Raw genomic sequence first — 21,877 nt, 5'->3', positions numbered from 1 at the left:
AGTGGAGGACAATTATTACCTAGAACCTAAGTGAGAGAGATAGTATACCAAAATCATCTCTAAGATGAAGAAAAGAATGTGTGTTTGGTCTGTACCAGACTAAAAGATGTTGTGTCTACCTGAACACCATCACAGTGGCTCAGCATGGAACTTTTCCCTCATTCCATTTTGATGTTTGGCCATTGGCTTATGAAAACTCTTTCCAGAACTTACTTGCTGGGAGGTTGTTTTTCAAAGATGTTATTTTTTATATTACATTTGTCCTCTGTATGAAGCTCCCAAAGAAGAATTCCCCTGGTCTTTGTTCCTCTTGAGAAGCTGCTCTGTGTTTTTATCTAGTGGACCCTGTCATCAGTCATGTAACTGACAGCATTCGCCTCGACACTGGCTGCTAGGCAGTCAAATTTTCACTTGCCTCTAACAAGTATGCAGGATTTTCACAGAATGCGTTTTGAATTCTAAACTTAGTCTCAGCCCTGTCAAACTTTCTTTTCTATACTTAGGCCTGTTGCTCATTTGTTTTTTATCTTGTTACATCTTATATATCTTTGTAATCCATCAAGAGAGACTTGGAAATGCACTGATGGGTATGTATCCTATAATCTGTGCTCTGGTTCATGAAATTGGGTGATAAATATAATTACCACACCATTTGATGTAAGCAACTTTATTTTGAAATAAAGAATTACACATTCTTTGAAATTATACATTGGTTCACACAGAATAATCTTCACCTTAATTCCTAAAATCAAAGTTACTTTTAAAAGCCTTTTAGTAAAATGATTAGACGGGTTAGCTTTAGACTTAAAGGCATGGTAAGGAAAATGTTTATATCAGATCCATTTTCTCTTGCCCTTTGGAATGTGTGCTTGCTCCCCATTTTGTGCTCAGTACTGACAAAACAATCTCTCCCCAAAGATTTACCCTATTCTTATATTACAAAACTTTTCATAAAACAAGAATTTTTAAGTCACATAAATTTGAAATCATATTTTTGTAACCCAGCATTAAAATGTACAAAAAGCAAATCAGAATTTTTAACTGAAGGTATGTTTCCAAGTCAACATAGACAAGTACCGTGTATGAAACTAGTTTTTAGGAATATTTTCAGTTCAATGAAGTATACTAAACAGTGTTCTTAATGATAAATTTGGAAAAATATAAATTTCTAAAAAATTCCTTTTAGAAAGGAATTTGTGATACTAAAATAGATCTACAAGTGTTCAAAATATTAATACTCTTACTTAATGGTAGTGAGAGGAGGTGACTGGACATTAAAGACCACTGACTTTATTTAACCAGGTCTTCCTGGAGTGTCCTGAACATGAAGCACAGCAGTCACAGGGCACTCACTTTCAGGGAACAGCAACTGTGGGCTTTTTACACAGGATTTCCAAAGGGCAGAGATGCTCCTCAGGAAATGGGAGGGGTGGGGTGGGTTAATTTCAAGAATAAAAAGCTTTCCTTGAGCATAATATGATCTCACCAGACTGACTGCTTGCCAAAAGCCTGAAATCAGAAGCACAACTGAGTCCAATCCAAGTGACCTCATTTCTACACAGGGAGAGCATGTCTAAGATTTTTATTTAAAGAAATAAAATCCACTGGTGACTCCATAGAAAGGTATATAATGCATTTCTTTTTTGAACCCCTTCTGTGTTCATTTGGAAGTTTAGAGAAATCTGTAATGATCTGCCTCGCGACTTCTTAACTTTATCAGGGACCCTGGATGGAACATGAGGTCTACTATGTAAACTTCCAGGGGAGGGAGTGCCCCCATCACTCCCTTTCGGGATTCGCTCATCAGCTTAACTTCATTCCAGGCTCTGCCGTACTCCCCGCGAACAAGAGAGCAGCCCACACCAATTTTATCAGCCAGAGCCTGTGGGAGAAAACACGAGATCAACCAAGAGTGAGGAGGGGAGGGGCGGAGAAAAAGGCTTGGTTGAAAGACCCACCTTGCTTGAAGGTGAGATATACACTCTTGCAAAGGAAAAAAAAAAGTGCTTAGAAAGGAGGCTGGGAAAATGTACAGGATTGTGACAGGAGTCGGTAAAATGTGTTAAGTTTCCTTGTTCCTCAGGATTCTGTGGACTCGAAATTTGTGTGTAGGTCCTGCTGGGAAGGGACATTTTTCAGGCAGGTATGCTGCATTGTATCAGCACAAGATTGATAATGTAATTGGAGAAAAGCTGTTCCATGGGCTTTCAGCACTACTGTGTCTATCAATCTTTCCATGCTCCTGGGCTGTTCTTTGGGTGTGAAATGCAGTGGGATTGAAGAGAGGGATCAGATTGGGGTGGGGTGGGAGGGACCTGTTTGTTCTGTGTGGTGTAGACTGGTGCAGCCAGACCAGCAGACCTGTGAGCAGCTGGACCTTGGGCTGCCTGCTGCCCAGTCCTCAGGGGTTGCTATGTTCCTTGGAAGCTGTCTCTTCCTTCAATTTGTCCTGATTTTAAAAGCACTTTTTAAATAATCTGGAAAGTTCCTAGTCCCATCATAGGGGATAAGAGAGCTGGCTGGGTTTGAATTTCAGTTCAGTCACTGACTAGCGTCACCTTAAGGACATGACTCACTTCTTTATGCTTCTGTGTCTCCATCTGTGGGACGATAACAATGGTGTAGCCACCTTCCTTGCAGGTGGGTGTGAAGATCAACTGAACTCATGCTGTGAATGCTGGCACAGCGTACGGGCTCAATAAACGTTCCTAGTACCAGAAGGCAACGCTTGCGTTGATTCGATCATCTCTGTATTTCTACATGCATGTCATTATTGATTGCTTACTATGTAAAGACTGCTACCAGGGAGTCTTGGGTGAACCCAGATGATGGAGGCATGGTTGTTATTTTTAGGACCTTACATTCCATCTAGTCTGATCAACAGTCAATGGTAGCATAACAGTATCTGGATGTTTGGTACTCCTGTGATATGTAATAAGAAATATATATTTGATCTTTGTCCAGTTCCTGGCAGAGGGCTCCTAAAACTCTTGGAATTTCCTAAGTGATGAGATCCATAAGGTGTCTTTTGTTTTGTGAGTGAGGTGACTTTTGGACCCTGCCTAAGGATGGGAGCTGGTTGCCAGGAGAATCAATTCTGTGAGTGAAGGGTTGAAACTTTCACTTCTGCCCCCTGACCTCTAGGGAGGGGAGAGGGGGTGGAGGTTGAATCAATAGCCAATGGCCAATGATTTAGTTAATCACACCTATGCTATATATCGTTCATTAAAAAGCCAAAACTCTTGGAGAGCTTCTGAGTTAATGAGCAGTGTCTTCAGAGAGCTTGGAAACCCAGAGCCCTTTTCGCACAGCCTGCCCTGTGTCTCTCCTACCTGCCTGTCCCTGAGTTATACTCTTTTATAATAAAGAGTCATACTCGTTGATAATAAACAACTGCTATAGTAATAATAATAATATTTCTCTACTTTCTGTGAGCCACTCTAGCAAATTAATTGAACACAAAGAGGAGGTTACTGGAACCTTCAGTCTACAGCCTGGTCACTCAGATGCGCAGGTGACAACTTGGGCTTGTGACTGTCACCTGAAGTAGGCAGTGGTGAGGGGGAAGCAGTCTTTTAAAACTGAGCCCTTAACCTGTGGGGTCTGACCCCATCTCCGGGTAAAGAGTATCCAAATTGAGTTGAATTGTAGGACACCCAGCTGGCAGCAAATAATTGTTTGGATGTGTGGAACAAGCCTCTGATCCCCTTGAAATTGGTCCTAGAATCATTTTACACTCACAGTAGGGGGTAGACACACACACACACACACACACACACACACACACACACAAATATAATCATCTTTTCCAAAATAGTATTTAGTGATCTCTTATTCCATATCAAGGCATTTTAAATCATCAAAATACCCCTGTGGAATACTATCGTATTCCCCATTTTTCAAAGAGTAAGACTGAGGTCGGACAATTTTCCCAAGGTCACCATAAGGGTTGACCTAACATGAAAGCCATGGAATCTATCTCCAGAGTCTGAGTTCTTGTAGGACCTTAGTTCTCCAACCAGGGATTGAACCCGGGGCCCCAGCAGTGAGTGAACCAAGTCCTAACCACTGAACTGCCAGGGAATTCCCAGTCTGAGTTCTTAACCTCGGCTGAGTTGAACCTGGAAGTTTCTGTTTACTTCGCAAAATGGGAAAAAAGGTCATTTGCTCATAGGAAGAGGTGAAGATGGAAAGGCTTAGGAAGGAGGGCTGATGTGGGGACATGACTGCTGAGGAAAATAAGAAAATTCCTTGGCTAGGAGCTGGAAGAGGTGGCCAGGCAGCACGTGAACCACCATCTTGGATCCCGAATTGGCAGTGGCACACCCCACGGTCACGTTCTGCAGCCTGAGTGTCAACGTGGAAAGGGCAGGCAGTTGGATCGGCCCAGGGTAGGCAGGCAAGGCAGAGGAGTGGAAGGATTGGGGGGGGGGGTGGCAGGAAGATGAAGGAAATCAGGGAGCAGATTATAAGGTCTGTGGGCAATTTATCTAGGCTGCCATGGGGGAAAGGAGCTGGAAGAAAATGGGGGAGATGAACAGTATGTGTAGGAGGTGTGAACGATTTAGGAGGAATAGAAGGATGAGACATTTTACCTGTGAAAAAAGTAAGAACCTTGAGTTCTGGGTCAAGACCCTAACATTTAAGACAAGAGTGGAGGAAAAGAAGTCTCCAAAGGAGACTGAGATGAAACAACAAGAGGACAGAAGTGACTGAGGAAAGTGGTGCTGAAGAAAGGGAAGGATCAATGACAAATTCTCTGACATATCAAACAAGAGAGACACTAGATCATTATGATCCTTGTCGGGAGGGAGCAACGGCCAGACTGCAGAGAGCTGAGGATAAAAGTGAGATCAAGGAGTTGAGATCACTCAGAATTTTTGACCAGGAATGAGAATTATCTTCAGACAGAAGCAGTGTAGTAGGTTTTGGCTCAGACAGGCATGGGTTCAAATTCCAGCTGTATCTCTGGGTAAATTCCTTGTCTAAGTATCAATTTTCTTGTCGTTAAAACAGAGGTAGTAGTTCCAGCCTTTGGCCTATTTGAGACTGTTCATAATTATGTTTATCAAATGCCTGGTACATAAGCTCACGTTGACGACTGTCGTGTAATGGGGCTGTATACAGGAGTGGTTGTAGAGATCATGAGAAAAGATTTACATTTTCTCTTTAGATAGAATGGACTTAAGTTTAGATTTTAAAGGAGAAACAGCTGGCAAAGTGAAAGAGATTTAATATGAGAGAGAAGAACTGATAGAGCAAGAAATCCCAGGAAATAGGAAAGACTGGCATTTGGGCTACAAATAGGATTAGCTTGAAACTGGAGGCAAAATGCAATGAAGTTTGTAGGTATTCAGGAGAAGGCTGGAATTTTATACATTTAAATCTATGGTTCAGAAACCATTTTCTCAGCCCCTATTATATTTCAGACACTGAATACAATGAAGGGAAAAAACGATCACCCCCTCCTTTTGCCTCTTCTGGCTCTAGTGTCCTCATCTCCATGAACGATGCCATCATTTCCAGTTGCCCTGACCAGAGTCTGGAAATCATTTTCTTCTCATGCACTCTCTCGTACAACTGTTAGGCAGTCAGCAGCTTCTTTCAGTTTTACCTCCTGTGTCTCCCTCTAAACTCACTGCTAGTTTGTAGCCTCCTCCATGGCTTTTGTATCTGTCACCCAGACTTCTTGCTCCAGGGACCTTCCAGCTGGTCTTCCTGTCTCCAGTCTTAGCCACATTCTAGTTCATTCCCTGTTCTGTAGCCTCAGTGGTCTTTCAAAATCACATTACCATGCTCCCCTTAACTTTCAGTGGCCACTCACAGATTTTAGAATCAAGTGCAAACTCACACGGTGCTTTACTGTCTGGCCCTTTAGCCCATCCTTCCCTGCTCTTCTGGATCCAGACCTATTCTCCATCCCTCACGTGGGTCACTGACTCTCATACCTGTTATTTTGAATAAAATGTTTAGAACATCCGTGTCTTTCCTTCTTTCCTGCTGGCGTCCTATGCAGCCTTTAATACTGAGGCCACATATCATTTCCTCCCCTGAAACTTTCCCTGAAGTCACCTGAGAACCCACAAGTCTGGCTTCAGACCCTCTTGAGTGCAGGGATTGTCACTTTATTATCCCTATATTCCCGACCTTGGAAGAGGCCCTGGTCTAGAGTTCAGTTCAGTTCAGTTGCTCGGTCATGTACAACTCTTTGTGACCTCACGGACTGCAGAACGCCAGGCTTCCCTGTCCATCACCAACTCCCGGACCTTGCTCAAACTCATGTCCATTGAGTTGGTGATGCCATCCAACCATCTCATCCTCTGTTGTCCCCCGGTCTAGAGTAGGTGTGTCACAAATATAGAATGAATAAGCTTCTAACAGTCTGGTGAACTTACATGTGTGTATGTATATACACATACATATATATGCCAAATATAAGTACATCTAAATGATAGTATTAGTATTACATAGTTAATTGTTAGCAACTGGCTCACTCCACAACAATGAACACAAAACATTTTTACCTAATTGGAAATGAGGCAAAACATCTTAAATACCTTGAAAAGCAAAGCTCGATGGTAGAAGATTCCTTTTTTGATCAGTCCAATTGGTACAACATTGGATTTAAGTTGAAATTTTAGTTCACTTATATGAAGCTCCCAGCTGAAATCCTGTAGTTTTTCTTTTGGAATCTTACCACCCATTTTTTCAGCCACATACCTGCATCAATTGCAGTGAGATTGAATCAGTCAAGTTTAATATTTCACTGTCTTCTGTGTAATTATACTTGTAAAACATGTTTTCCTTCTGATTTTTGTTTTACTTTATGTATTTACTATAAGTTAAGATTATGCTTGGGCTTCCCTGACAGCTCAGTGGTAAAGAATCTGCCTCTAATGCAGGAGACACAGGAGATGAGGGTTCGATCCCTGGGTCAGGAAGATCCCCTCACGGAGGGCATGGAAACCCACTCCAGTATTCTTGCCTGGAGAATCACATGGACAGAGGAGCCTGGTGGGCTACAGTCCATAGGGTTGCAAAGAGGCAGACACGACTGAAGCCACTGAGTGTGCATGCATGAATACTCACACACACACACACACACAGTATTATGCTTACTCTCTTCAAACTGTCATATATAAGCTGAAATTCTAACAGTTTCATTCAGCAGGAAAAAAGAAATGAATGCTAATTTTCCTAATGTTTATAGCAAGATACAGATCAATATCACATTACATTTGTATCAATGCAGGTTTTGAATGTTATCTTACTCTTGGCAAGTATTTTCAAATGTTTGAATCTGAATTGTCCTGACGTATGGTCCTTCTTTTAAGGAATTTAACCTCATCCAAACACACAGGACCACTGCATACTGTTAGGTTCACAATTATTTTCAAGTTTTATCCTCTTCTTCTTTTAGATTTTATTATTATTATTTTTTAATTTAGAGAAAGATATATGGCATTTACATAACACTGAAGTTAGAGGAGGGAGGAAGAGGCACAAAGGAAAAAGTAAGTAACGATTACATGAGGAGGTGAGTTGGGCACGTTGTACTTTGCCTGAGAGTTTCTCCTAAAAGTAGGCTCTCACTGAGGATGTCACTCAGCACACCAGTAAAAATCCTCTGTCAACTGCGGCTACTTACATCTTGGAGTAAAAGCAGAATTGCACATCGTTAAGAAAGAATTTCCTCTTGCTGTTTATGGAACCAACAAAGAAGAGCAATGGTGAAAACCAAGAGAAAGGATTGGGCAGAACGCTGACCTGCGTTGTCAGCCAGCCAGGTATTCCACTAGGAGCCAAATGCATGGGAAAACATCTCTGTATCACTCTCCTGGTGTGGGCTCAGATTAAAAAAAAAAAATGGGGGATTGATGAAAATGATTTCTGATAGGAACAAAGCATGAGGAAATTTGACAAATGTTAAAATGAGCTAAGTCAGAATCTGCTTGAGTCATCACTTCTCAAGGACACCAGGAAAACTTCAGTAGCCAAAAAAACATTCCCTTCCAGAGCCAGCTGACAAGGAGTCAGTGATCTGGCGGCTGTGTTTCTTGCAGTTGTCACATCCAGGTTTGGTGCCTGCAACTCACTTCTATTTGGAGAAGGTACAAGCTCTTACAGAGACTGCAGCTGTTGCACAAGCCAGGAGCTCACGACTGGCTGGTGTCAGTCAAGAAAGTGAGCCTCCATTTCCAGGAAGTCTTAATCCCTGTCAGCTATAAGGTCAAGTTCTCAGTCTTCTCTTGGTGGGATCAGAGTAAACGCTCTCATTTAGGAGGCAACCTCACTGGATTATACAGAGCGCCGAACCATCTCTTAGAATACCCACAATGCCACTTTAGAGCAATGTGAGACACAAAATATCGGACATATAGCATAAAAATAGCGGGTGATCATTTTATTAGGAACCAACTTGTGAGTTTACAAATAATACACAATAGGATTCCTTCATTTATAACTTCTTTGGAATCACCCTGAAAGATGCTTTTCATGGTTTAGCAGGAGAAAATGACAGAGACATTTTTCTTTAAGTAATTTCTAGCTCCTAAGTTGTGATTTTTGGCAGAAATATTATCCAAAATAGAAATGGAGGCTTTCTTTCCAAATCTTTGTGTTTCTGCTTCAGAGTCAGAGTGCTGTTACAGTTCGATTTTATTATGGTGTAGTTGTCTGAAAACTGACTAGAACAATGCAAATCACTAACATCAAAAATGATTTTTCAGAAACTGAAAACGCGTGTGTATACACAGACAGCTTACTTTGCAAGAACCTCAATCTGCTCCTTTATATTGGTGATGGGAAGTATGGATTTGGTCACTTCATACACATAAACACAGAAGTCAGGATCAGAGGGAGGGAACCATTCTTTCTCAAGGCTTCCTTCTCCAGTCAATTTGGGTGCTGCTGCAACCTCTTCCTCCTCCTTCACTTTTTCCTCTTCTTTTTTCCCTCTGCCTTTCCTTAGAGAATAAACAACAGCAAGAAAAATAACAGAGTGAATAAGCACTAACTGTGCTCTGAGTTAATCTGAAGAGCATCATGGGAATATAGTATTTGCTATATACCTCAATAACCATACCCTACATATTTTTCAAAGTTTCCATGACAAGGAGTTTTACAGTCTCTATATTTGTGGGAGAAATTATTTTTCAAGAGAATACTACATGATTGATACATATTATGAAAATCATATATTGCTTTTATGCACCATTTCTTATCAAAATATTTGGTACACTGTAGGTATGCAATAAATATTTATTGAATTGGGGAAAAAATAGGTTGCCTCCTCAGGGAGTCTAAGCCAGTCTTTTATCATCTCTTGCTTCAGCTGAGACCTTCTGCAAGAAGAATTTGGATCCCAATTTTTAGAACAATTACCCAACACACGGGGGCTTCCCAGGTAGCACTAGTGGTAAAGAACCTGTCTAAGAACCTGCCTGTCAATGCAGGGGACGTAAGAGATGCAGGTTTGATCCCTGGGTCAGGAAGATCCCCTGGAGGAGGGCATGGCAACCCACTCCAGTATTCTTGCCTGGGGGATCCCATGGACAGAGGAGCCTGGAGGGCTATAGTCCATAGGGTCACAAAGAGTTAGACATGACTGAAGCGACTTAGCATGCACACATATCCAAAACATGGTAATAGGCAAAAAAAACAAAATAAGGAATGCAAGGAATTTTCATGTAATGCAGGGACAAAGACCTCATGCAAAGTTTATCTAGGGAAATGTACTTAGTTCTGTACTTAGGGAAAATAGAATGTACCTAGTAAACAATAAGGATACTGTTTACTCTCAGTGAAAAGTTCCAGACTTAGAGAAGTTACTAGTTAACATACAAATTTTTGTTTAGTATGGATGCAAATTATTTCCATTCAATGGAAAAGATACTCCCAAAGGTTACAATTTATTGTCCTGTAAGACGTTAGTCATCCTACAAGTTTTTAAAATGTAGCTCAGCAATCTTTTTCTAATATTCTTTAGTTAAATTGGATATAAATATATATTCTCAAGTGATCTTTTTCCAGTATTAACATCTTACTAATTCTCTCATTATTAATGAGTTGAACAAACAATGACTGGAGTTCTCATTCCAGGTAACAGGGAGTAAGTACACTTCACCCTGTCTCTCATACTGAATACAGTCCTAAAACCTGGACAGGGTACATGCAATCGCTATTTGAAAACTCTGAAAAATAATTCATAGCAGAAAGATCAGAAAAGACCAACATTTGAATGACTACTGAACTGATGGCGAGCTTATCTTTTAATTTTCCTCCACTATTCTCCAACCTGAAGTAAACATCGCCCCAAGTCTGGAAGTGGGCATCAGCGCATAGAGAGAGCTCAAGGAGAAGTCTACTTGAGAAACAGGAAAGAGAGAGAATGGAGGAAAGCCCTGATTTTGATTCTTTTTTCTTATTTTTATCCATTCTCTTATGCCCCAGCCGCTAAGGAATCTTGTGATGGTGGTGGCAGTGGTGACATTAAGGTCCCTAAGAATCTAAAACTGCCTTGTTCATGCTCAGCCCTCCTGCTGTTTGGCTGTGGATATGCGTGCTGTCATGGCAAGAGTGTTGCAGCACAGGGTAAATAATGGTTTTGGCTTAAGGACCAAAAGGGAAACTCCAAGGAACCAGAACAGACAAGTGAGGTCATGGAGATGGAGGAGCTCAGGAAAGCAACCCTATAAAAGTGTTTTATGAATTCCTAGGCTTATTCGAAGCTGTGTGTGCACAGTTCTGACCCTAAACAGCACATACATAGATTTTGAAGATGGAACTATGGTATAGACCACCGCCCAAGTCCCAAATGGATCTTAGTTGGCACACATGCAGGGCTGATCCAAATAGCACTGCAAAGCCTTTGAGAATGGGATAAACAGTAGATTGGCAACTGGTTGGAATTTGAAGACTGAAAGCAACTGGGGCAATTGACTGCTAAAACACACACACAAAAGAAACATTCTTCTTAGAATGTGTCTAAGACCCATAAATAAGAACTGTAGGACTTATAACATATTACAATCTAATTACTCAACATATGAAGAGCCAGGAAAATCTCACCTCATATGGGGAAAGGCCATCAATACACATCAATGCTGAGATGATACAGATGTAAAATGTTCCAACAAGTAAAACACTCTTGAAATGAACAGGGAGTCAGAAAGTCTTAGAAAAAGAAGATATAAAAATAGAATTTGGAGCTGAAAAATGCAATAACCAAAACCTAAAAATCACAACTCTCTGAATAGGTTTCATAGCAAAATGGAGATAACAAAGAAAATAATCTATGAATTTGAAGATATGTCAATAAAAATTATGTGATATGGATAACACAGAGGACAAAAGATTGAAAAAGTAATTGACAAAGTCTCAGGGACTTGTGGTGCAATAAAAAGAGCTAATATTGGTATCATAGAGTCAGAAGAAGAGGGAAAAGAAGGCAGTACAGGAAAAAAAACTGAATAAATTAGAGCTGAAATGGTTTCCTCAATTTGGTTAAAGACATAAATCTACATAGTCAAGAATTTCAGGGAATGTTCGAAGGGGAGACGGCTTCGGCGAGGATCAGGATACAATAGCTTCAATTAGATATTAATTAGAGATGTAAAGAGTAATAGAATGAGGATAGCTCAGTAGGAAAATTCAGGGGAGAAAAGAGGCTGAGTAGCTTGGTTTACACGGGAGACCAATAAAACTTCAAGACAAGAAGTTTGCACCACTTACGTAGGCCGCAGGCGTCCTTCCGTTCTCCCAAAGGAGAGGAGACACTGAGGCCTCCCCGGTCAGATCTTAGAAGCCCAGGCAAAGTTAGTAAGCATGGTGGGCTCCGCGCTCCAGATGGAGACTCAGCCAGAGTTTGAGAGAGCAAGCGACATGGGGAGACCAGTCTTTCGAGGAACTGATCCCAATTCTTTATTTTCCAGAGTCTGTTTTTATATACTGAGATGGTATACAAAAGTCACGTGGGGACAGCAGTCCTGACTTTTATTAAAGTCAGGTGCTTCATACAAATGTATACAGAGGTCTTAGGGGTGTTACATCATCTTCTGGCCAGGGGGGCCTGCTGACAATTTATGACCCTCTCCTTGTGACAGTGGTCAGTCAACCAGAACACTTTTTTCTCCAAGGGTGATTATTCTTAAAACAGATGCCACCCAAATAAAGTTACATTCCTATAGGGTAAGGGTGTAGTGGGTTTTAGTTAAGGAAAGAATTTACTTAGCCTAAGGTCTAATGTGATTTATATCAAAGGTTAATACTTATTTCTTCTATATATTCATTAATGTGTGTAAGGGCAGGGGATGTGGAGTCTTAGCAACAAACATTGGCTCAACAAATGAAAAACCCTTCACCAATACAATTTCTAATCAGCCCACTATACTTATACTAATGGTTTTCTAATTTTTCTAAGGAACCTGTTTTTAGAAGGTTTAAAGCATCTTGTGCCTCTCACGCTTGGGAGGCTGTGAGCAATCACATGTGGCCGGACAAGCCTGTCAGGCAGGCTAGAGAACCTTCAGAGGAGTTTGTAGGTTGAAACACTCCTATCACGCCCAGGAATTATTATTAACTGGAGCTCTAAGTTAACTCCTTCTCTGAAAGAGGTGGTGGGGGACAGCCCCCCGTAAAGTCAGAGGTGTAGGTGAGAGCACAAAGTAGTAAAGTAGGCAGGCTCTGGTTATGGGGGTAGATGCTCAAGGATTTCCAGGGGGACTCCTGAGGCTCGATCCCGCCTTTGCATATGTCGAGCCTCCTTCCTCATGACCTTTGCCATGGGCCTCCGGAGTGCCTCACGCTGGCCCCCAACAGTACACCCAAAGAAATACACTCCAGACACATTGAAATCAAACTACTGAAAACTAAAGACAAAGCGGATGATATGATTGCCCATGTAGGGAATCCCAAAGAATCTCCTGAAAAAACTCCAAGAACTAAGAATGAGTTCATCAAAATCTGAAGATATAAGAACAACACACAAATCCATTATGTTTCTACATAGTGAAAATGAACATATGGAAACCAAAATTAAAAAAAAAAATTTGGAGCACTCACAATTATGCCAAGAAAATGAAATCCTTAGGTATAAACTTCTCAAAACACGTACAGGATTTGTGTGCTGAATATTAAAAAGTGTTGTCAAAAGCAATCAAAGAAGATCTAAATACATGATGAGATGTCCTGTGTCCATAGATTTAAAGATTCAACATAGTAAGATATAATTCTCCTCAAATGATCTCAAGGTTTAATGGAATTCCTGTTAAAATCCAAGCAAAGTTTTTTGTAGAATAGAAAATCTTTTCTAAGATGTATATGGAAAGGCATAGGCCCTAGAATAGCTAAATCAAATGTGATGAAGAAAAATAATGTGGGAACAATCAAAAGTGATTAATAAAAAGTCTTACATATAGTTACAGTAATCCAGATAGAATAATACTAGTCGAGGGACAGACATGCAGATTAACATAACGGAAGCCCCAACCTACCACAGGTACACTCAACTATTTTGACAAAGTGAAAGTGAAAGCCACTCAGTTGTGTCCAACTCTTTGCAACCCCATGGACTATATAGTCCATGGAATTCTCCAGGCCAGAATACTGGAGTGAGTAGCTGTTCCCTTCTGCAGGGGATCTTCCCAACCCAGAGATGGAACCCAGGTCTCCCACATTGCAGGCGGATTCTTTACCAACTGAGCCACAATAGAAGCCCAAACATGTAAATTTCTTTTCTTATCATGTCCTTGTCTGGTATCGGCATTTGAATAATGTTGGTATCATGAGCTGGGAAACATTCTATTTTCTGGGAAAGAGTGTGTAGAGTTGGTGTTAATTCTTTGAATTTTTGGCAGAATTCACTAATGAAACCGTCTGGGTCAGGAAATTTCTCTTTTGGGTTTTATGAAATCAACTTTTTAAATAATTACATGATTATTTTTAGCATCTATTTCATCTTTAGTAAGTTGTGATAATTTGTAGTTTTTGATGAACTGGTCCATTTCATCTAAGTTGCTGATTACAATGCTTAGTAGGATTGACATAGTTATTGACATTTTAAAAAAGCCAGCCTTGATTTCATTGACTTTCTCTGCTGTTTCTCTGTTTTAAATTTTGTTGATTTTTGTTATTATTTTCTTCCTTCTAATTGTATTGAGTTTATTTTTCTAGGTTCTTGAAGTGAGAACTTAGATTATTGATTTACAACCTAATACATTTTAGTGAAATAAATTTCCCTATCAGCATTGCTTTGGCTGTGTTTGTGTTCAATTCTTTGTATTTTTAAATCCTTTTGAGACTTCCTTTTGTCCCAGAGATTATTTAGAAGTATATCATTCAGTTTCCACATGTTTAAAGATTTTCTTCTTGTCTTTCTGTCATTAATTTCTAGTTTGATTCTATTATGATCAGAGAGCATATTCTGTATGATTTAAACTACTTTAAAAATTTTTTGCTGTGCTTTGTTTTATGACCCAGAGTATTATAAATGTTACAAATGCAGCTGAAAAAATGTGCTGGTGATGAAATGTTCAATGCTGCTGCTAAGCGGCTGCTGCTGCTGTTGCTCCTAAGTCGCTTCAGTCGTGTCGGACTCAGTACAACCCCATAGATGGCAGCCCATGAGGCTCCCCCGTCCCTGGGATTCTCCAGGCAAGAACACTGGAGTGGGTTGCCATTTTCTTCTCCATGCTGCTACTGCTAAGTCACTTCAGTAGTGTCCGACTCTGTGCGACCCCAGAGACAGCAGCCCACCAGGCTCTCCCGTCCCTGGGATTCTCCAGGCAAGAACACTGGAGTGGGTTGCCATTTCCTTCTCCAATGCATGAAAGGGAAAAGTGAAAGTGAAGTTGCTCAGTCATGTCTGACTCTTAGCGACCCCATGGATTGCAGCCTACCAGGCTCCTCCATCCATGGGATTTTCCAGGCAAGAGTACTGGAGTGGGGTGCCATTGCCTTCTCCGTCCTTCTCCATAACATGTCAATTAAATCTTACTTATTTTGCTGTTCAAATCCTTTATTTCCTTGGTGATTTTAGGTCAAGTAGTTCTATCAGTTGCTCAAAAGGGCATGTTGCAGTCCTCAACTACAATTCTGGATTTATCTATTTCTCCTTTCTGCTCTATCAGTTTTTGCCTCGTGTATTTTGAGGCTCTGTTGTTTGGTGCATATATATTAGATTATTATGTCTCCTTCATGATTAATTTTATTATTCATAATGTCCCTCTTTCTCTCTAGAATTTTTCTTTACTCTGCAGTCTACTTTTATATTTGAAAAGCCATTTCTGCTTCTTAAAAAATGAATGTTTACATGGTATCTCCTTCCATCCTTTCACTTTCAACCCATCTAGATGGATAAATTTGAAGTGAGTTTTTTAAAACAGCATGTAGTTGAATCATAACTTTTAAATACACTCTGCCAATATCTGCCTTTTGATTTGTTCTTTTCCTTTTCCTTTTCTTGCCTTCCTGTGGGTTACTTGAACATTTTAAAATTATCCATCCTGATTTATTTATACTGTATGTGAGTGTAGCTCTTTGTATTGGTTTGTTGTTGTTATGGTAAGTACTATAATAGACATATTATATATTACTTATCACAGTCTGCTGGTATCCACATTTTATCACTTTGAGGGAAATATGGAAATGTCACATCCATGGAGGTCTCTTTACTTTATCCACTTTTGAGTATAATTTTCTTGAGTATCAGATATTAAAATTTTTGTTTCAATTATCAAGTATAATGTATAAAAATAAAACTCACGAGGAAATATTCTATTGTATATATCCATATTTCAGTTCCTTCTTTCTTCCTAATCCTTCCAGATTCTTTCAGCATTTTCTTCCTTTGGTAGAACTTCCCTTAGCTAGCCAATCTGTAAGGGTAGGCCAGCTAGCAATAAATTGTTTTCCTTCATCTGGAAATGTCTTTATTTCTCCCTCTTTATTGCTGAAGGATAGAGAACACATGGTTGGTTCCTTTAGTGCTTGAAAAATGTACTGTTTCCTTCTGAGAGAAATCTGTGCATGCTGTTCAGTCGCTCAGTTGTGTCTGAACTATAGTTGCAAGTCCTATAGCCTGCCAGGCTCCTCTGTCCATGGGGTTATCCCAGCAGGGAATACTGGATTCAGTTGCCATTTCCTCCTCCAGGGGATCTTCCCAACCCAGGGATAGAACCCACATCTCCTGCAGCTCCTGCTTGGCAGGCAGATTCTTTACCACTGAGCCACCTGGGAAGCCCATCATTCAAATAGGTGTTCCCTATAGGTAATCGGAATTTGCACCTTTATGAAGTCTGGATTCCATGACTCAGGTAGGCTTTCTTGGGTGGAGCTATGTCATATGAGAAAATCACATCCTACGTTACGCTAGCAGAGAGGGAGGAAGGACTAAGAAGCCTGTGTGTGTGACTTCGTTTAGCCTTTGATTATATGTACCTTTTTCCTGATGATCTTGCATTGTATCTTTTGCTATAATAAATTTTAGCCATGATTATATATTTGAAAGTCCCCAAATGGAACTAGGCTAGTGTAGACAGGTAGATCTCGTAAATTATGTATTCATAAATGTGGAGTATTCTGTTCCACTAGCAGTAAATTAGGGGTGGGAATTACCTTTAAGTATTACTTGAAGCATGGGGTCCAAGGGAGATCAACTCAAGACCATTTGAGTTTTCTCTTTAATTTGGAGGGGAAAAAATACAAAAATAATTCAATTAGCTGCTACTGGAGAATTACACAAAACTCTAATCATAACAAATACTAAAAATGTTTTATATTTTCTAATTCAATACCTTGATGATTAGTGATATTAAGCATCTTTTCACATGCCTACTGGCCAACTGCATTTCCTTTTTGGAAAAAATGTCTATTCAAATCCTCTGCTCTCTTAAAGTCAAACCGTTTTACTTATTTGTTTTTGTTACTGAGTTTTATGAATTCTTTTTATATTTTGTATATTAACCTTTTACTGGATATACGATTTGCATATGTTTTCTTCCGATTAGTAGGTTACCTTTTCATTTTGTTGATGGTTTCTTTTGCTATCCAGAAACTTTTTAGTTTGGTGTAGTCCCAGTTGTTTATTTTTGCTTTTTTTGCTTTTTAAGTTAGATCCAAAAATTTATTGCCAAGGCTGAAGTAAATAGCTTATCATCTAAGTCTTTTTCTAGGTGTTTTATGGCTTTAGGTCTTATATCCCGAGTTAATTTCTGTTTATGGTATAAGATAGTCGTCTAGTTTCATTCTTATGCACGTGGCTGTCCAGTTTTCTGAGGGAAATTATTTTAGAACAAAAATGTTTTAGGACGTCACTGTGATGGGAATCAAAATGATTTAAGTACCAGAAATGTTAAAGTTTATATGCTGTAAAGATCTAAAAGTTGCCAAAGATGAACAGACTGGAAGGATATGCATTTCATATCCTTCTATTTGGAGACAGAAAAACATGTTTCTAAGTGTGTATAATAAACTCATGTGCAATCAAATTAAATATTTATGAAAACCAGTCTGAATAAAAAATATAGTATAGATAGAACTTATAATTCCTTTCATGAATAGGTATAGTAAATATTTATTGTAAGGAGAATGATCTTTACAAGGAAAAGCTTTGGAGGGCATTAGACATGTTGGTTTCAGTGAAACCTAGGTAAGTATCAAGAGGGTGTCTGAATAAACAAGAAATAAATTAATCACCTCTCCTAGGAGTGTTGCGCTATAAAACAGAGTGCAATTAAAACCTCTGAAAACAGAAATAAGATGGTGGCTGGTCACCGAATGAGAGTCTCTTGCTCAATGATTTTAATTTATATGATAATAATATTCATCAGGAAAAGGAAATCCAGATTTTCACTTTCCTTGTCTGGCACCTCACACACAGTTGTCTCTCATCTCTTCTTCCCTCTCCCTTTCAAAAATTCAGCCAGTTTTTGAGTCTATGTGTTTCATGATTCTTCACCAGTATTGCTCAGTCTCTTTTTGTCAATGTGATAATATTCTCTGTGACATTTTCAGATGAGTAGAGTTAAAATATTTTACTCTATATCTAGGGGTCCAAAGTTTTAACAGTCACAAGATGAGAAACAAAAAAGATAAACAACAAAATAAATCATGAAAGATAAACAGTAAGATTATAACCAGTCTATCCCCTAGTGGACCAAGGGCTAAGAAGGGGTAAAGAGCCTGAACACACACTGATCACTTAAATAAGCCAGGTGGATTCTTCCCCAGGACCGCAGTTGGGGAGACCATAGGGAGACACCTGCCTCAGAGCCAGTCAATGTCCTGCCAAGCATGTGATGTTACGACGGTCTCCCTCACAAATACACATAAGAGATACAGACCGCACCTGATCGTTGTTATGCTTTAGAATTAAAAGACGGTCTTGGAACTGGGGCCAGGTTTGGTCCCATGGCAAATCAGAATCACATATAGGCTACAGTTATGGGTGAGGTGGTAATCAAAAGAAAGTCAAGGTAGATAACAAAGCAATTTGTAAAAAGGTACTGTGCAGGTGGAGAGAGAAAGAGAGGGAGAGAGCTTAGCAGACCCTATGGTTATTGACTTGACTCCCAGCCTCTTTCGTGTGCTGGATTTGGGGGGTTCTTCTCATCCCTACAAGGCTGGAGTGGGTTTGGGCTCCTTGCAACTGCTTCATCCAGTAGTACTAACATTTGTTGAGTGTTTACTCTGGGCTGGGCTCTGCTCTAAGCCCTTTACATTATGTTTCTTAACTCATTTAATCTTCTCAACACACTATGAGGAACAACACACTGCAGGAGCTTTTTTCCTCCATTTTACTGATGAGTGAATTCAGCCAGAGAGAAGGTAACCTATGTGTTCAAGAGACACAGTTTCTAAGTGTGGACCTTTTCCTAAAAAGTTCAGATTTCTATTCTCTTGAATAAACACGAATCCCTTAGGTATGCTAACCAAGCACTGTACTAATACTGGGGATGGAAAGAAAAATTATTTGAGTTAGAACATGTTCTTGTCCTCAAGGTGTGCTCAGTCCAGTGGAGGAGAAGCAAGAGAAGTCAAGAGAGGAGAGAAAGGAAACGGAGGAGGTGGGGAAGTGATGGGCAGGCAAAAACGATGAGGGCTGGGACAGCAGGAGCAGATCAGAAGCAGAGACCAGAGCAGTGAGCCACACAGACTGACAGAATAAAACAAAGCCAGAAATTGAAAACACAAAGCTCTGAGGTCTGCGGAGGAAGGCAGACAGTTCCTTAGGAGACCTTAGGGGACAGTCTCAGTTTAGAAGGTAGATGTGTTTGTGTGTGCACCAAATAGCCTCCAGCACCCCAGTGGTTCTGAAGGGCTTAAGCCAACTCTAATTGAAGGGTCATGGAGTGGGGCAGGAGGTCTGAGTGGATTTCTGAAGAATCCAGGAAAGAGCTCACATGAAAAAGAATATGCATAAAAATATGTCAACATGTCAGTCAGTCAGTTCAGTCACTCAGTCGTGTCCAACTCTTTGCAACCCCATGGACTGCAGCACACCAGGCCTCCCTGTCCATTCCCCAACTCCTAGAGTTTACTCAAATTTATGTCCATTGAATTGGTGATGCCACCCAACCATCTCATCCTCTGTCATCCCCTTCTCCTCCCGCCTTCAATCCTTCCCAGCATCAGGGTCTTTTCAAACAAATCAGTTCTTCACATCAGGTGGCCAAAGTATTGAAGTTTCAGCTTCAGCATCAGTCCTTCCAATGAATATTCAGGACTTATTTCCTTTAGGATGGACTGGTTGGATCTCCTTGCAGTCCACAGGCCTCTCAGTCTTCTCGAACACCACAGTTCAAAAGCATCAATTCTTCAGTGCTCAGCTTTCTTTATAGTCCAACTCTCATATCCATACATGACTACTGGAAAAACCATAGCTTTGACTAGATGGACCTTTGTTGACAAAATAACGTCTGCTTTTGAATATGCTGTCTAGGTTGGTCATAACTTTCCTTTCAAGGAGTAAGCGTCTTTTAATTTCATGACTGCAGTCACCATCTGCAATGATTTAGGAGCCCAAAAAAATAGTCTGTCACTGTTTCCCCATCTATTTGCCATGAAGTGATGGAACAAGATGCCATGATCTTAGTTTTCTGAATGTTGAGTTTTAAGACAACTTTTTCACTCTCCTCTTTTACTTTCATCAAGAGGCTCTTTAGTTCTTCTTCGCTTTCTGCCATAAGGCTGGTGTCATCTGCATATCTGAGGTTATTGATATTTCTCCTGGCAATCTTGATTCTAGCTTGTGCTCCATCCAGCCCAACGTTTCTCATGATGTACTCTGCATATGTTAAATAAGCAGGGTGACAATATACAGACTTGTTGTACTCCTTTTCCTATTTGGAACCAGTCTGTTGTTCCATTTCCAGTTCTAACTGTTGCTTCCTGACCTGCATATAGGTTTCTCAGGAGGCAGGTCAGGTGGTCCCATCTCTTCCCATCTCTTGAAGAATTTTCCACAGTTTGTTGTGATCCACACAGTCAAAAGCTTTGACATAGTCAATAAAGCAGAAATAGATATTTTTCTGGAACTCTCTTGCTTTTTTGATGATGTTGGCAATTTGACCTCTGGTTCCTTTACCTTTTCTAAATCTAGCTTGAACATCTGGAAGTTCACAGTTCATGCACTGTTGAAGCCTGGCCTAGAGAATTTTGAGCATTACTTTACTAGCGTGTGAGATAAGTGCAATTGTGTGACTGGTGACAGAAGCAAGGTCCGATGCTATAAAGAGCAATATTGCATAGGAACCTGGAATGTCAGGTCCATGAATCAAGGCAAACTGGAAGTGGTCAAACAAGAGATGGCAAGAGTGAATGTCAACATTCTAGGAATCAGCGAACTGAAATGGACTGGAATGGGTGAATTTAACTCAGATGACCATTATATCTACTACTGCGGGCAGGAATCCCTCAGAAGAAATGGAGTGGCCATCATGGTCAACAAAAGAGTCTGAAATGCAGTACTTGGACGCAATCTCAAAAACGACAGAATGATCTCTGTTTGTTTCCAAGGCAAACCATTCAATATCACAGTAATCAAGTCTATGCCCCAACCAGTAACGCTGAAGAAGCTGAAGTTGAACGGTTCTATGAAGACCTACAAGACCTTTTAGAACTAACACCCAAAAAAGACGTCCTTTTCATTATAGGGGACTAGAATGCAAAAGTAGGAAGTCAAGAAACACCTGGAGTAACCGGCAAATTTGGCCTTGGAATACGGAATGAAGCAGGGCAAAGACTAATAGAGTTTTGCCAAGAAAATGCACTGGTCATAACAAACACCCTCTTCCAACAACACAAGAGAAGACTCTATACATGGACATCACCAGATGGTCAACACCGAAATCAGATTGATTATATTCTTTGCAGCCAAAGATGGAGAAGCTCTATACAGTCAGCAAAAACAAAACCAGGAGCTGACTGTGGCTCAGACCATGAACTCCTTATTGCCAAATTCAGACTTAAATTGAAGAAAGTAGGGAAAACCACTAGACCATTCAGGTATGACCTAAATCAAATCCCTTATGATTATACAGTGGAAGTGAGAAATAGATTTAAGGGCCTAGATCTGATAGATAGAGTGCCTAATGAACTATGGAATGAGGTTCGTGACATTGTACAGGAGACAGGGATCAAGACCATCCCCATGGAAAAGAAATGCAAAAAAGCAAAATGGCTGTCTGGGGAGGCCTTAACAAATAGCTGTGAAAAGAAGAGAAGCAAAAAGCAAAGGAGAAAAGGAAAGATATAAACATCTGAATGCAGAGTTCCAAAGAATAGCAAGAAGAGATAAGAAAGCCTTCTTCAGCGATCAGTGCAAAGAAATAGAGGAAAACAACAGAATGGGAAAGACTAGGGATCTCTTCAAGAAAAT

The 21,877-nt window shown here is 40.2% G+C and overlaps 1 protein-coding gene across 7 annotated transcripts in view; it reads right to left on the bottom strand.

The window, feature by feature from the left end:
• Window positions 1-651: 651 nt before the first annotated feature.
• ARMC3 (armadillo repeat containing 3) overlaps window positions 652-21,877 on the bottom strand; it is a 92,154-nt gene continuing 70,928 nt past the window's right edge. For 6 of the 7 annotated variants that reach the window (XM_061435990.1, XM_061435988.1, XM_061435985.1 and 3 more), the window contains 3 exons: window positions 8,766-8,966; window positions 6,558-6,720; window positions 652-1,882 (listed from right to left, as the gene is read on the bottom strand). In XM_061435990.1, coding sequence (XP_061291974.1) covers window positions 1,673-1,882; window positions 6,558-6,720; window positions 8,766-8,966 — 574 coding nt within the window. In that variant the 3' untranslated portion in view covers window positions 652-1,672. Of the gene's footprint in view, window positions 1,883-6,557; window positions 6,721-8,765; window positions 8,967-15,763; window positions 15,950-21,877 lie in introns of those variants that run through there. The other variant, XR_009740247.1, reaches the window with a different exon arrangement.

Source organism: Bos javanicus, chromosome 13 (genome assembly GCF_032452875.1).
Source record: "Bos javanicus breed banteng chromosome 13, ARS-OSU_banteng_1.0, whole genome shotgun sequence".
NCBI lineage: Eukaryota > Metazoa > Chordata > Mammalia > Artiodactyla > Bovidae > Bos > Bos javanicus.
This window is presented reverse-complemented; position numbering and strand designations above follow the sequence as displayed.